The following is a 14,051-nucleotide window of genomic DNA, read 5'->3' as shown; positions in this document are numbered from 1 at the left end:
TCCCACTTTGTCCAGGCGAGCTGTCACCGCCCCTCTTCCACCACATTACTCGTCAGGTGGTCCAGAGAAAGCAAACACAAGTCACCATATCAAAATTCCCATCCTGTCGGTCACCGTGCTTGCTGCTGAGTCACAAAGAGGGACGGGGCCTGCTGAGGGGACCAGTCCCGAGAGCTCCGACCCCACTGCACCGTGAAGGCGGAGAGGGCGGGGTCCACCCGCGGCTGGAGCGGGACTCCAGGCCTGGTGTGCAGCAGCACTCTCAAGGAGGGTGGCAGGCTGGTTGTCACCTTGTCAAGACCCACGTGGTGGCTCACGAGACCGTGGAGTGCCCGCCTCGCTGGGCAGGCCATGGCACACGGAGAAGCAGAGGGTACTTGGGCACGCTTACCTTTGGTACAGGAAACCGCAACTGGGCTATTTGAACTTCGCTGACGAGAGGAACAGTGATGCGATTGGGAAGCACCAGGTAGTTTGATATTATATCCAAAATGATAGTATCAGATAAGCCACTGCAGTTTGGGAGGTAAAAAGAAAAAACAATCAGACACGTCACTACTCACTATCAACTTCAACAAGCGTCACCACCGACACACGGCAGCGTCCGCTCACAGGCTTGGTGGGCTTGCTTCTCCAACACCACGTTCAAAGCCAGCACTCAGGACTTCAGCCGGGCTGAGCAGGGCAACTAGGAGGTGGGAGCTACTCTTGTTCTAAGTAAGTAAACAAAACTGGAGCTACACTTCATGATTCCTAAGTGAACTTCATACACCCCTGCCCAGCTGCACCATAGATTTAATACTGAACGAAGGTACATTTCATTAAACATGAATTTATTTCGAACGTAAAAGTGCAGAGAACACACTAACCCATTCCGTGTTTCTGTGCACACTGAATTTCTCTACTGTTGGTGCTAGCTCCCACTGCTCTCTTCACACTGAGTAACATGCACCACTGCACAGTGCACTCAGTAAGAACACAATTGTCTCAAGGAACGTAAGTACTGTGTGTGTGCGGCGCCTGGAACTGAACCCAGGGTGCTCTAGCACCGAGCCACACCACCAACCCATTTTAATTTTTATTTTCAGACAGGCTTACTGAGTTGGTGAGGCTGGCCTCAAACTTGGGGTGCTCCTGCCTCAGCCCCTGCAGTTGCTGGGATTGCAGGTGTGGGCCACTGTGCCCGGGTTGACTGTGGATTCTTCTGGAGAGACATGAAGGGCTCGAGCTAGCGGGCACTGAACACAGGCTGTCTGAGGAGGTACTAGGTGGTGCTGTGCTTTGGTACCTACTGTGTTCTCATGTGGACACGCCCCAGAACATGGCTGGTTTGTACTGAAAGAGTCCCTGAGTGAAGTGTTCTGGAGCATCCCCTTGCTGCTGTGCTGGTGAGGGAGAGGTAGAAGGGCGTGGGCAGCAAGGGCAGGATGGCAGGGGAGGAGGTGGGGCAGGGCCAGGTCAAAGGAGCATGGAGAGGGTCTCCTGATAAGTCAACTCCCTGGCTGGTGAAAGTGCTGATGGACACAAGTGGGAACCCAATCGGACAGACATCTCCATACTCATGCTCCTAAGAAACAGAAAACTGAAACAGACACGTGGGCACAGGGCACCAGTCAATAAAAGTGAGGAACGCCTGGACAGGGGAGGAGATGAGGAGAGGAGGAAATTCCGGAGACTGAAAGGAACAGGCAGAAACCTGTTCCTGTGAAGGGAACAGGCTCTGGGCCCCTTCTCTTTGGAGAATTCTGTCACCTTTACAGGAAACCTGCTGCTTGCTAGCTCTGTGTGCTGTTCTTCCATTCTTCGCTGACCGGAGGCAACAAACCCAGCACCCCTAGACGGTACCTGGTGTAGTTCATGCCACCTGCTCTGTGCCCAGGAGTCAGTGGTCACTGGCCAGTGCTCCACAGACCCTGCTCCCCACAGTCCCACCTTCCTGGACACTGGTGCAGATGCTGCTCCTGGCTTCCACACAGCCTCCGGGCGAGCAGTGGCTAGTCCAGGAGGCGCCAGTCCCCAGCCCGTCGGGGGCACTGCTGCTGCTTGCCAGCTTCCACCCTGCCCATCACCCTCATCCCTGCACCGCCCCACGTTCCTCCTGGCAGGGATGCTGCAGTGGGGCTGGCCACAAGGTGGGGCGGTGAAGCACTCAGACACCACCCCATCACGCCGTTTCCTTTCTGCAGCCAGCGAGAATGGCATGTGGATGCCCGGTTCATAAGCTGACACCAAAGTCCACTCTACCAGGCTGGCAGAAATTGAACACTCACCTTTTTATAAAATATCTATAACATGCTTGCTATAGTTCTGATTTACTTGACAATCTTTGAGAACTAGGAGGCCTAATTTTATATTATTTTATTACATATACTATACACTAGGAATGTTGTATTATTCAAAATTTACATAATTATGTAAGGTTTATGTATAGCGTACATATGACCTTATTTTAAAGGGGTACTTTTTATATAGTCCTTTTATACCACAGATAGCTCATTTCTGAATGATGTATATATATTTACCCCTGTATATGTATGTAAGAGTATTCTTAATACAATTCTATATACAGAGAGGATATATAGGGATATTTTACAGAATATATACATAAGATCTATACATAAGTCAATGGTTAGAAGCATATTAAATAAAACGAAGCCAGATGTGTGTATGTATGTGTGTTTGTTGTGTGCATATATCCCATTTATATAAAACAGTCTGGGACTGGCTGCAGTCTTTCCAGGGCCTGGTGTATCCTCTGATGTCATCTGCAGCTGGTAAGATGATGTGAATTAGAGGCAGACACTCAATAAGACTGCCTTCTACATCAGTCCTCCCACAACACTGAAGGGAAGCAAAGGAAAACAAAACTTTCTTTTTTCCTTTTTGCAATACTAGGGGTGGAGCCCAGGGAACTTACCACTGAGCCACATTCCCGTCCTTTTTGTTTCGAGATGGGGTCTCACTAAGTTGTGAGATCCTCCCAGCTCAGCCTCCCAAGTAGCTGGCACTGCAGGCATGCACCATCACACCTGACTAGAATAAACTTTTCTACACTAGGCTGAAGGGGTACACAAGAACAAAGCCTCATCACCAGAATCACAGAACTCTGTCCAAGAGGGGTAGACACAATGCTAAACCAGGAACTTTTTCTGACTAGTGGGAAGGGTTCACTTTTGACACAGGCTGCTGTCCACAGAGCCAAGGCTGGCAGCAGCTGTGCGAGGCAGGAGCCCAAGCAGAAAAGCAGGAGAGGCTCACACTCAGGGGACGCTCTGTGAGCGGGAGCAGCTCCCTGAGAGCAGCCATGGAGGACTCTGTTCAAGCTGCACCTGAGCTCTGAGAAAGTGTCTGGCTCAGAGTAGGCAAGGCACTCAAAGCCTCTGTGCTGGCCAACCAGATGGCCTTGAAGATCCTACGATTTGGGCTGGGGATGTAGCTTAGTGGAAGAATGCTTGCCTAGCATGAGCAAGATTCTGGATCCAAACCCCAGTACTTAAAAAAAATATATTTCTTAACTTACTTTCCTCTTTAAGATCATCTGAGGGAGTGGGCATGGGAATAGGAAAGACAGTAGAATGAATGGGACATCATTTTCCTATGTTCATATATGAATACATGACTCGTGAAACCACAGGTAATGTACAACCCCAAGAATGGGAAGTTATACTCCATGTGTGTACGATAGGTCAAAGTACACCCTGTTGTGTATATCTAAAAAGAACAAAAAGTATATCATTTGAGTGGGTCTGTTGTTCCTAATGGCCATTTCAGAGGCATAAACAAACATGCAGGAATAGAAAAAATAGTCTGAAATCCAACTTTCATAATCTAATTTCTAAGCTATTTTAGGAAAAAATATCCACAGATTAACAAAACATGCTCTAGATATATAACTTTAAACAATAAGTTATGCATTTTAACCTTCAAATACAACAGTAAAGCCACACAGCACGTGTATGAGGCTGCAGCCCCAAAGGCTCCTGCCCGTGGTGACTGCTGACAGGCTCCCTGCCACACCCAAGCTGCACAGGGCCGTGGGGCTGCAAGCAGCAATAACACCGCTTGCCTTCTTCCGTGGCACACGCCTTCCACGGTCTAGATGCTTTCACACATTATTTTGGTACTGGGAATGGCCCCCAGGGGAGCTTTACCACTGAGCCACATCCCCAGCCCTTTTCGAGACAGGGTCTCACTGAGTTTTGCAGGCTGTCCTCAGACCTGGGATCCTCCTGCCTCAGCCTGCTGGGTACCTGGAACTACCCAGCTCCTGCCACCTCCCTGGCTCTCAGTTGCTTTTTAAGGGGCATTTTTCCTTCTTTTTAGATAGTAAGTTGCTACAAATAACCAAAGGGATTTCCAATGACATGATACAGAAATGTCACACCCAGGCTGCCTTCTAGTTCCACTCCTTCCAAGGAGGAAGGACAAGGGTAGCCATAACAAAGGACAAAGAGGGTTCGTTTTGAAGCACAGATTCCTTTTTTCCAAGTTTTCTCTGTCGTTTATGGGAAAACAGTAAAACACAAATTAAAAGATTTAATTTACACAACACTACAAGGCTGCTACTTTTCTTATATGCTACACTGGGACAACGCCTCGGGATGAATAAGCCAGCCAATGGAGTGGCCCGTGAGCACTCCTGACCTGTGGGGCTGAGCAGCGCCCCTCAAGCTCCCCTGCTCCTCAGGGGCCCACTGGGGCAGACCACCTGGGAGACCAGCTCTCAGTCTCCTGTCATTTCCGACACCGAGAGGCGAGGCCTCACCAAGCAGCCACTGCGACAGGATGCACACAGGACTTACTTCAATCCAGGGATGTCCAGGAGGTTGGTCAGTCCTGTCCAGTTAATCTCTAACAGCTGTTCAAAGAAAGGGGGGCAAAATGTTAAGCATCCATTTGCTTCCAGTTGTCCATCCAAATGCACATAGCTCACTTCTCGTCAGCGAAAGAGGACAGCACACACAACTGCCCACGCCTTCCCAGGGCTTGCGTGGGTGGTCAAGGACATCCTCCTCCTCCTGTGTGTGGAGGCCTCTGGTTTTGTTCTGTGACACTGCATGGTTTTCTCTAGAACTGTACAATGATGCACTTGCCCCTCTTCTTACGGACAAGCACTGGGAATACCTGGAATTTCTACTGCAAGTAATGATTCAGTGAATGTCTTTCTACACACATTTTCTCATATGCAGACCAGCATTCAAAAGTAGAATTTGATGTGTTTTCATAAATTAACCTAACTGACCTCTAAAAACACTACTCCAATTTATATTCCCACCAAAAACGTGTGAAAATATCTTTCCCATACCTTCACCAAAAATAGATGAAAATGAAAAGCAGCCCATTTGGCAGTTAAAACAAGTCACTTTAATACCTCTTTAATTTGCATTTTCCAATGAGTGGAACACATTTCATCCATTTATTTGACATTTGTTAATCCATTCATCTCAGAAAGTAAGTCCTACAGTTAGCTAAGATTTCATTAAGTGGATGTGGACCAGTTAAAACCCCTGACTGGAAACACTTTTTCCTATCAAATGGAAGCACACATCACATAGTAAAATCACTTATATGTTAGACTTGTGGTAAAAATGCTAGGTGGAACTGCATGCTCTCACAGCCAGGAAAACAAAACTCTTCAAATTTGTCCTGGAAGTCACTGCTTACATGTAAATAGGAACTGAAGAGTCAAAATTCTGTTGGAAAGACTGAAAGAAGGAAAAAAGCATCAATTTTTTTAAAAGATTCTTCACGACTATAATTTTTTACAGAACGGGAGAAGTGCTACATGAAACCCATGAAGGAAAAGAACAGGTAGTCAATCTTACACAGGGAGTGCAGGGTCAGGGTGGATCTGTGTGTTGCCCATGTCCCCGCTGCTTGGGCTCAGAGGCAATGCCCACCAGGGGCAGCCACCACCTGAGCTGCCTAAGACTGACAGAGCTTCCAGGAGGAGGACTCAGGCTTGGGAGCATGTCCGACTCCAGGGCTTGGCATTCCCGATCACCAGAAGGACTACTGGGAGCTGGTATGGGCCACACCAGGGACACGCTGTGCAGGGGCTGGACTGGTACTGCCTGGGCAGACTGAGAAGCACTGTGCACTCTCATCAGGAGTGTGAGATGCCTCAGGATCCAGGAAGGAGAAGGTGCTGCCCAGTGCCACCACCTCTGACCTCTAAAAGCACCTGCATATTAGGCAGCTGGAGATTCATGAGCTTTACTCTTGGTTTTGAAGGTCCTTTTCTTGATCACAGATGCATCAGAGGTGCAGTGTGGAATCTTTGTACTCAATTCAAGTTCAGATGCGAGCACCCCAAAGATGCTGTCACAGAAGATGGCGCAGCATCTGCAGAGCTGAGATGGGGAGCCAGACGGACCCCAGCACAGGGACACCTGCTAAGGGGAGACGGAAGCTTCCACATTCGAGTCCGTGACACCACTGCGGGTGAGAGAGCACCAGGAGAGAGAAGTCTGCTTCTAACAGCACCTCGATTCTAAGGGGTCTGTGACCATTGTGTCACTGTGCGCTACCTCAGGAACTGAGTCCTAACGCATTAAAGCATTTGACCCTAACACTCTGGGAAACAGAATTAACGATCCTATTAATAGTACTGTTAATGCAGTCATGTTTTAAGAAGACTATAACGCAGAATACTTGAGAGCTGTGTTATAATGAGACTTTATTATGTTTCCAAGTAGCTATGTGGTATTTTTGAACCTGTTAAATACTTGAGTGAGACAAGGGCTGGCTTTAGAACTAAAGTCAGTGTGAAGCTAATTTTAGTTGTTGTTTTGGACCTGTTAAAATACTCAGGTGAAACAGGGACTGGTTAGAACTAAGAAGGCTCAACTGCCACGTAAATTGCCTTCTGGATAAAAATGCAAAAGATGACAAATGTAACGTCACAAATTGTCAAAAACAAGGACATGTATAAAGTGAATGAAGAACAACAAAGGAATCTGCTCCCAGCCTGTTTCCCCAAGATCCACATACTTCATGCTATTACTGCACGCAGCAATCTCAAACACATGGCCACAACCAGTTTTGACATCTTGCTTGTTTGATCAAAATAATAACCCGGATCACAAGAACTGACTCTAGTTACAGTGACTCACTGGCTTTTCCTCCAGATGCACCCTGCTGCAGATCAGTGGAGAATAGAAAACATGTCCTGGGCTGACGCCAGAAACTCACTATGTCCTGTATGATTGTGCTGTGTGGAAATCCTTGCAGCTAGCTAGACAGTGAGGAGGCTGAGGCAGGAGGAAAGCTTAGGCCCAGGAGCTCAGCGCCAGTTGGGCAGCATAGTGAGACCTTGCCCCTTACACTAAACACAGAACAGAACAGAAGAAAAACCACTGTACAGTGTATACCAGTTGGCCTCTAATTATTTTGTTTAAAAAAGTATGCTTCTGCTTTAACCAACAGAAACGTTGACCTATCTGTGGGTAGCCTATTGCATGAAGATTTAAAGGTCTGATATGGCATTGAAACAAACATTTCCCAGTATCTTAAATATTAAAAACTGCTCATAACTGGAAAGTAAAATCTCCACAAAAGGGTATTAGTAACTAGCTGTCCTTGTCAGCACTGAGAAACGACTCTCTGAAGGTGATCTAGAATTTTGAAAGATGTCTTTCTGCCACAGAAGCAAGGGCAAAAGGCATCAAAAGTAGGAAAAATTTCTATTTTTTCAAAGAGCATGAAAGCATATGTAAGAGCATAAAGGTTTACTGGAATAAGTCAAAGAACGAAGCAAAACAGATATACATCTTAAAATTACATATACAACTGGCTTAAAAAGTAGGTTCAAATTTAGGGTTTTTCACAAATCTGGGAAGAACCAAAATTTGAATTGTAGAGATGAGAAAACTGAGACCCAGAGGAAGTGATTTCATCTGTAACCCTCTCAACGTCACGCTGCATGACAGTAGAGCAGGGTCTCCCCAAGGGGCCACATGGGAAGGAGCTCTCAGCCAGCCCTGCTCCCAGACTCTGACCAGCGTGGCCTTCCTGGCCTTCCAGCCACTCCTGTGGGATGGCCTTGGCCAGACCTGCTCCCAAGCCTCCCCACCCTGGCCTGGGTGGTGCTGGCTCCTGCTTCTTCCTCTCACAGGAGCCTCGCTGAGACGACTGAGATGCACACAAGTGCTGCTGAGGTTCAGAGACAGAAGCCATCACGGAGGCAGGAGCGGGACTCCAGGAGGGCAGGACTGAGCTGGGTTCTGAGAAGAGTCTCAATGCAAGATGGAAGGCCTCAGGCAGAGGAAAGGTCCTGTACTCAAGGAACTGAGCAAGTGCAGGGCTTGTCCCTGGGCACTGGCGCTGGGGAGCAGGGGAAGCCAGCATGGAAGATGGAGGAGCGATGGGGGTAGAACTGGGCAAGCCTGTGTGTGAGGATGAGTGTGAAGAAGAGTAGAAGGACAAGTGTGTGAGACCCGGCATGCGGTGAGCAAGGTCAAGGGTGAGAGTGAGAGTGTGCGGTGAGCAAGGTCAAGGGTGGGAGACCCGGCCTGTGGTGAGCAAGGTCAAGGGTGAGAGTGAGAGTGTGCGGTGAGCAAGGTCAAGGGTGGGAGACCCAGCCTGTGGTGAGCAAGGTCAAAGGTGAGAGTGAGAGTGTGCGGTGAGCAAGGTCAAGGGTGAGAGACCCGGCCTGTGGTGAGCAAGGTCAAGGGTGAGAGTGAGAGTGTGCAGTGAGCAAGGTCAAGGGTGGGAGACCCAGCCTGTGGTGAGCAAGGTCAAGGGTGAGAGTGAGAGTGTGCGGTGAGCAAGGTCAAGGGTGGGAGACCCGGCCTGTGGTGAGCAAGGTCAAGGGTGAGAGTGAGAGTGTGCAGTGAGCAAGGTCAAGGGTGGGAGACCCGGCCTGTGGTGAGCAAGGTCAAGGGTGAGAGTGAGAGTGTGCGGTGAGCAAGGTCAAGGGTGGGAGACCCGGCCTGTGGTGAGCAAGGTCAAGGGTGAGAGTGAGAGTGTGCGGTGAGCAAGGTCAAGGGTGGGAGACCCGGCCTGTGGTGAGCAAGGTCAAGGGTGAGAGTGAGAGTGTGCGGTGAGCAAGGTCAAGGGTGGGAGACCCGGCCTGTGGTGAGCAAGGTCAAGGGTGAGAGTGAGAGCGCGGGGCGAGCGAGGTGGAGGTGAGCGTGACGGCCTGTGTGAACAGGGCTGGGCTGTGGCTCACTGGCAGAGCACTTGCTTTGCACCTGTGAGGCACTGGGTTGGATCCTTAGCACCACAGAGAGAGAAACAAATAAAATAAAGTCATGCTGTCCATCTACAAGTACAAGCAAAGCAAAACAAAACAAAACACCAAAAAAAAAAAAAGCCCAAAAAACAAAACAAAAAACAAAAACAAAAACAACAAAACAAAACAAAACAACACACTCCCTGGAAGTCGGACAGGACGTGAAGAGCCAGAGCGCCTGATGCAGGCAGTCTGGGAAGGGCCTCACAGAAGCTGTCTCCTGCTGGCCTTCACAGGCTCCAAGACTCCTGGGGGAAACGCAGCCAGCGCTTCTGCATGACTAAGAGCTGTTTCAGAAGGCTGAGGAGTGTGCGAGGCATTTCCAAGCACAGGAAGTTGTCTCTGAGCTGTGGTGACTCTTCCCTGAGAAGCAGAACACAAGACGCAACTGGAAAAGGACATGAGGTTTCACCTGAACAGCAAGCCATCGCCGCGTGTTTCATGGAAAACAGATCCTTCCCTGCTGCGGCGGCACGACCTTCTGCTGGGTGCAGGCAAACTCACGCCCCAAGCATGACTGGCCCTGGAGAGCTCACAGTAGGCCAGGCACCCAGGAAGTCTGTTAAGAACACAAACCGATGGCTATTGTACTCCTGTGGGGTTTCCTCCCTGAGTGTTTTTGATTGAGTGGTTTGGGTTGGATTTAAGTTCAAGAATGCTTTTCTTATGTTTTAGTCCCAAGATGTCTAGCTTTCACTTGGAGTATAAAAAACTGGAACAAGTAAACCTCTTGATGGCATGGGAGAGCTGAGCATGGACGAAGACAAGGCCCCCACTGGGCAGGTGAGACGACTCCAGCTAGACCCTAAAGGAAGACCAAAGACCAGGTGTGGGTGAGCCAGAGATCCACAGACACAGGCCACGCACACCCAGGAGCACCTGCACCTGCAGCTGTACAGACAGAGCAGGGAGAACACCTCTGCAGGAAAGTGGTCAGGTAGAGGAGTGCTGCAGAAAGGCACAGAGAAACCCATCCCACCTCCACCTGAAGGGACAATGGCCACTGCAGGAAGGAAGCACCAGTGAGGACCCACTAAAGAGAGTCCCTGCAGGTGGCAGGACAGTTCCAGTAACAGCCTACCCTGCACAAGAGCCACCTCAGACACAGGACACATGGAGGAGGGGCAGCTGCTGAGAGCGCTCACCCTAAGACCCAGGGTGGACAAGGACCACAGGACTGTCCAAAATAATGAAAGACATCAAATCACAGTTCCAAGAAACTCCAGTGAAACTTAGCAGAATAAAAGCCCCCCAAAGTTTCCAGGTCACTATGGGTGTGGTCTGAGACTGGATGCCTGCAGCTAGCCTGCCAGAATTGCAGGGGTGGGCTTCTCAAGCCTTTCCACCTTCTTTCCCCCCTTCCCCAGGCCTGGTCCAGGAAGAACAGGGATGGGAAGAGGCTCGGAGCCTCCTGGAGTGCAGTGGGCATGGCTGCCGCATGTGAATTGGAGAACCAAAGCTGGTCTGGGAGGTAGGAGTGGAGCAGAGGTGTGGCAGCTGCAACGTTCGCTTCTGGGACTTGCCCACAGTTGCAGAGTCTCATATATACGTTATTCTTATTTTTAAATAAAAGTTCCTCTCCTTTGCTGTCCCATTTAAAATATTTAAATTTCTTGAATCTTAGTCTAATAGGACTCAAGTTCTTCTCATACTAACTCTAAAAGAAAGATATTATTTCCATTTGCCTGATGAAGAAATAAAATCTGTGGCTCAAAAGACTTCAGAAGCCAGCACCTCCCTCCAGGATGGAAAGAGTCCCTAAGATGCACACCTCTGGAGCGAGCTCTGAGAGAGGCCTCCGGGTTCACCTCAGCTTCAGGGGTGCTTTTGGGCTACATCCAAAAACAGCCCTCAGTAGGCGCACCTGAGACGGGTGCCTGAGGCACGGCACCGGGTCAGAGGTTCCCTGAGGTAACAGCCATGGGCAAACGGGCACTGTGTGGTTCTTATCGGAACGCGCTTGGGCAGTGCTGGGTACTAACCCAGGCCCTGGCACGTGCTGAGCAGTACTCCATCGCTGAGCCTCAGGCTCACTGGGACATCTGCTCCAGCTTGTCTCCTAGCCAGCACGGGACTCACCGCTAGTCAGGAACCAGACGTGAGAGCTCCGTATGGCAAAATGCTTGACATCCTAGAAATCCGAAGACTTAGGTGAACTGACCGTTAATCTTCATATTTAATTGTAAGTATTATCGTCACCCCCATGTTACGGACAGGGAAACTGAGGCTCAGAAAAATGGAATGAGCTGTTGAAAGCACACAGCAGGAAGAGGAAGAGTGGAGGGGACCAAGGGGCAGGAAGCTGGCTGCACAACACTGCCTTTCCCTGGCTCCAAAACCTCCCTGCTTCAGTAGGTTGCAGGGTTTCCCAACAAGCTCCTTGTTATCAAAACTGACTCAGCAAAGAGCAAGCAGAAACCACGTAGGTTTCACACAGGCCTCCGGCACTGCTTCCACCTCAGTCAGATAGTAAAGACGATCCACTAAACACCCTTCTGTGTTGTTCACCAGGACAAGGCAGAACTACTTGGCATTTGGCAAGAAATCCATTCTCATAGTTTCCAGCTGAAACTAACTTAAAAAATTCCCTTCCCTCTGAGGCATGTTTGGTGACTTTACTTACCATATAAGGAAAGGGGCGATTCTGAACTTTCAGCCTCATCCTTTGGGTAAAAAAATATAATTTAGAGGCTAATACTGTCATGTTATTTTAAAGTAAATTACTCTGTGGAAGATCCAAACTAAGTAAGAGCACTGATAAATTTTGAGGAAGACTAAAAGATTTGGATTCTGTTATATTCCAGGAAAAAAGACCTTTCTGTAAACTGTTAAGAATGTCCCCAGACAAGGAGGAGTAAATTTAAACTATTGGCAATGTGTTAGATCCCCTCCAGCAGGGGTGCTGGGGATCAAGCCCAAGACTTCACGCGCGTAGGCAAGTATTTTACCACTAAGACACACTCCCAGCCCCATTCTCTCTAAGGACAGGTTCTCCCTATGTTGTCAAGGCTGGCTTTTAACTCCTGGGCTCAACTGATCCTCCTGCCTCAGCCTCTTGCATAGCCGGAACTATAGCCACGTGCTACTGTGTTTAAGATTAACTTTTTATAAACATTAGTAGAGCCAATTTCTTATACATACTGTTTTTTAAATAATTGGTATGTGGAAAAAAATGAATTTTATTTATTTATTTATTTTTGTGCTGGGGGATCGAACTGAAGGCCTCAAGCATGCTAGGTGAACACCCTACCACTGAACTACATCCCCAGATTAAAATACAAATTTGAAGTTTTTTGGGATTTCTTCATTTCACAATGTCAAGTAAAATTTGACATACTCTCTAGAAGCTTTTACATTTTATATGTTCTATATGCTTAAAATGCATCCAAAATAAGTCCATGATTTAAGCAATCAGTCAATGAGAACAACGTTAGTGGTAACAGAAAGCAGAGACACAATTCTGTCTTCACACAGAAAAGTACAACTGCACTACATTTAGTTTGACTTAGATAAACCCATATTTTAAAAACAATAGCACACACCTATAATCCCAGCAGCTCAGGTGGCTGAGACAGGAGGATTCAAAGTTCAAAGGCAGCCTCAGCAATTTAGTGAGGCTCTAAGCAACTCAGGGAGACCCTGTCTCAAAAAAAAGCATAAAGAGAGTGCTGGGGATGTGGCACCGTGGTTAAGCACACCTGGGTTCAATCCCTAGTACCCAGAACAAAACAAAACAAAACAATACTTTTAATTAAGTTATTTGAATCAAACTACACAAATATTCCTGCTTTAAGCCATTAAAGGCACCTTCCCAGAGGACTCCCAGGGTCACACTTGAGTGGAAGACCTGGAAGCAGCTGCTCACCTGCAGACATCTGATGAACTATAAGGAGACAGTTGCCCTTGCTTTCAGACTTACCTGCAATGGCCTAAAATGGGACTGTCCCAGGAAGGGAAATGTAGAAAGTTGCCGGAAATAAATGTGTGTGTGTGTGTGTGGGGGGGGTTTGAAACCAGCATTCAGGAAGGAAGGAAAAAGTTGAAGGAGGAGCCAGGTGTGGTGGCACATGCCTGTAATCCTAGCAGCTCAGGAGGCTGAGGTAGGAAGACCGTGAGTTCAAGGCCAGCCTCAGCAATTTAGTGAGGCCCTAAGCAACTTAGTAAGACCCTCAAAATAAAAACTTAAAAGGAGCTGGGGATAAGACCCTGTGGTTGCAACCCTGGGTTCAATCCTTGGTACCCAACCCCCCCCCAAAAAAAAGAGAGAGAGAGAGAGAGAGAGAGAGAGAGAGAGAGAGAGAGAGAGAGAGAGAGAGGGAGGAGGAAGCGATGGAAGAGGGGGTTGATAATTTTCCTAGCATCATTCATTCCCTATGGCTGGAACTTGGGATGTGGGCTGGGACAGTGGTGGGAAATGAGTCTAGAAAGAGAAGTTCCTCCGTGTCACTGTGATCTTGTCTGTAAGGGCAGGGAAACTTCCAATGGTCAATTTGCATCTAAAATCAGTGAACACTGAAGACAGCACCAGTCAGAGGCTGCCGGTGCCTAGAGGAGGAGGAATCTGCTGTAGAAGCAATAGCTGTGGTGCCATGTGTTTTGCTAATAACGTGATAAACACTGCCTGCTTACAGCAATAAAAGGAACAGCACACCTAACATCATGAGACGGTAACATTACGGCTTATCCAAGTCAAGAAAAGTATTTCATTTTAAAACACAGTACACAACTCTATGCACAGTTGATCAAATGCACCCCAAAAGGGGAAGGAAACGCATCCAACAGACAGCTGCACTTGTCTCAGGAGGGAGCCAGGGAG

The 14,051-nt window shown here is 48.3% G+C and overlaps 1 protein-coding gene across 4 annotated transcripts in view; it reads right to left on the bottom strand.

Moving 5' to 3' along the window:
* The window catches only part of Esyt2 (extended synaptotagmin 2), an 80,350-nt gene that overhangs the window by 26,696 nt on the left and 39,603 nt on the right, over positions 1 to 14,051 (bottom strand). For all 4 annotated transcript variants that reach the window (XM_047562539.1, XM_047562536.1, XM_047562537.1 and 1 more), the window contains exons 7-8: positions 4,803 to 4,858; positions 392 to 512 (exon numbers count right to left, since the gene is read on the bottom strand). In XM_047562539.1, the coding sequence (XP_047418495.1) occupies positions 392 to 512; positions 4,803 to 4,858 (177 nt within the window). The remainder of the gene's footprint in view (positions 1 to 391; positions 513 to 4,802; positions 4,859 to 14,051) is intronic.

This window comes from Sciurus carolinensis, chromosome 8, assembly GCF_902686445.1.
Source record: "Sciurus carolinensis chromosome 8, mSciCar1.2, whole genome shotgun sequence".
Taxonomy (NCBI): domain Eukaryota; kingdom Metazoa; phylum Chordata; class Mammalia; order Rodentia; family Sciuridae; genus Sciurus; species Sciurus carolinensis.
The sequence above is the reverse complement of the archived record's forward strand: the minus strand, read 5'-3'. Positions and strand labels throughout refer to the sequence as shown.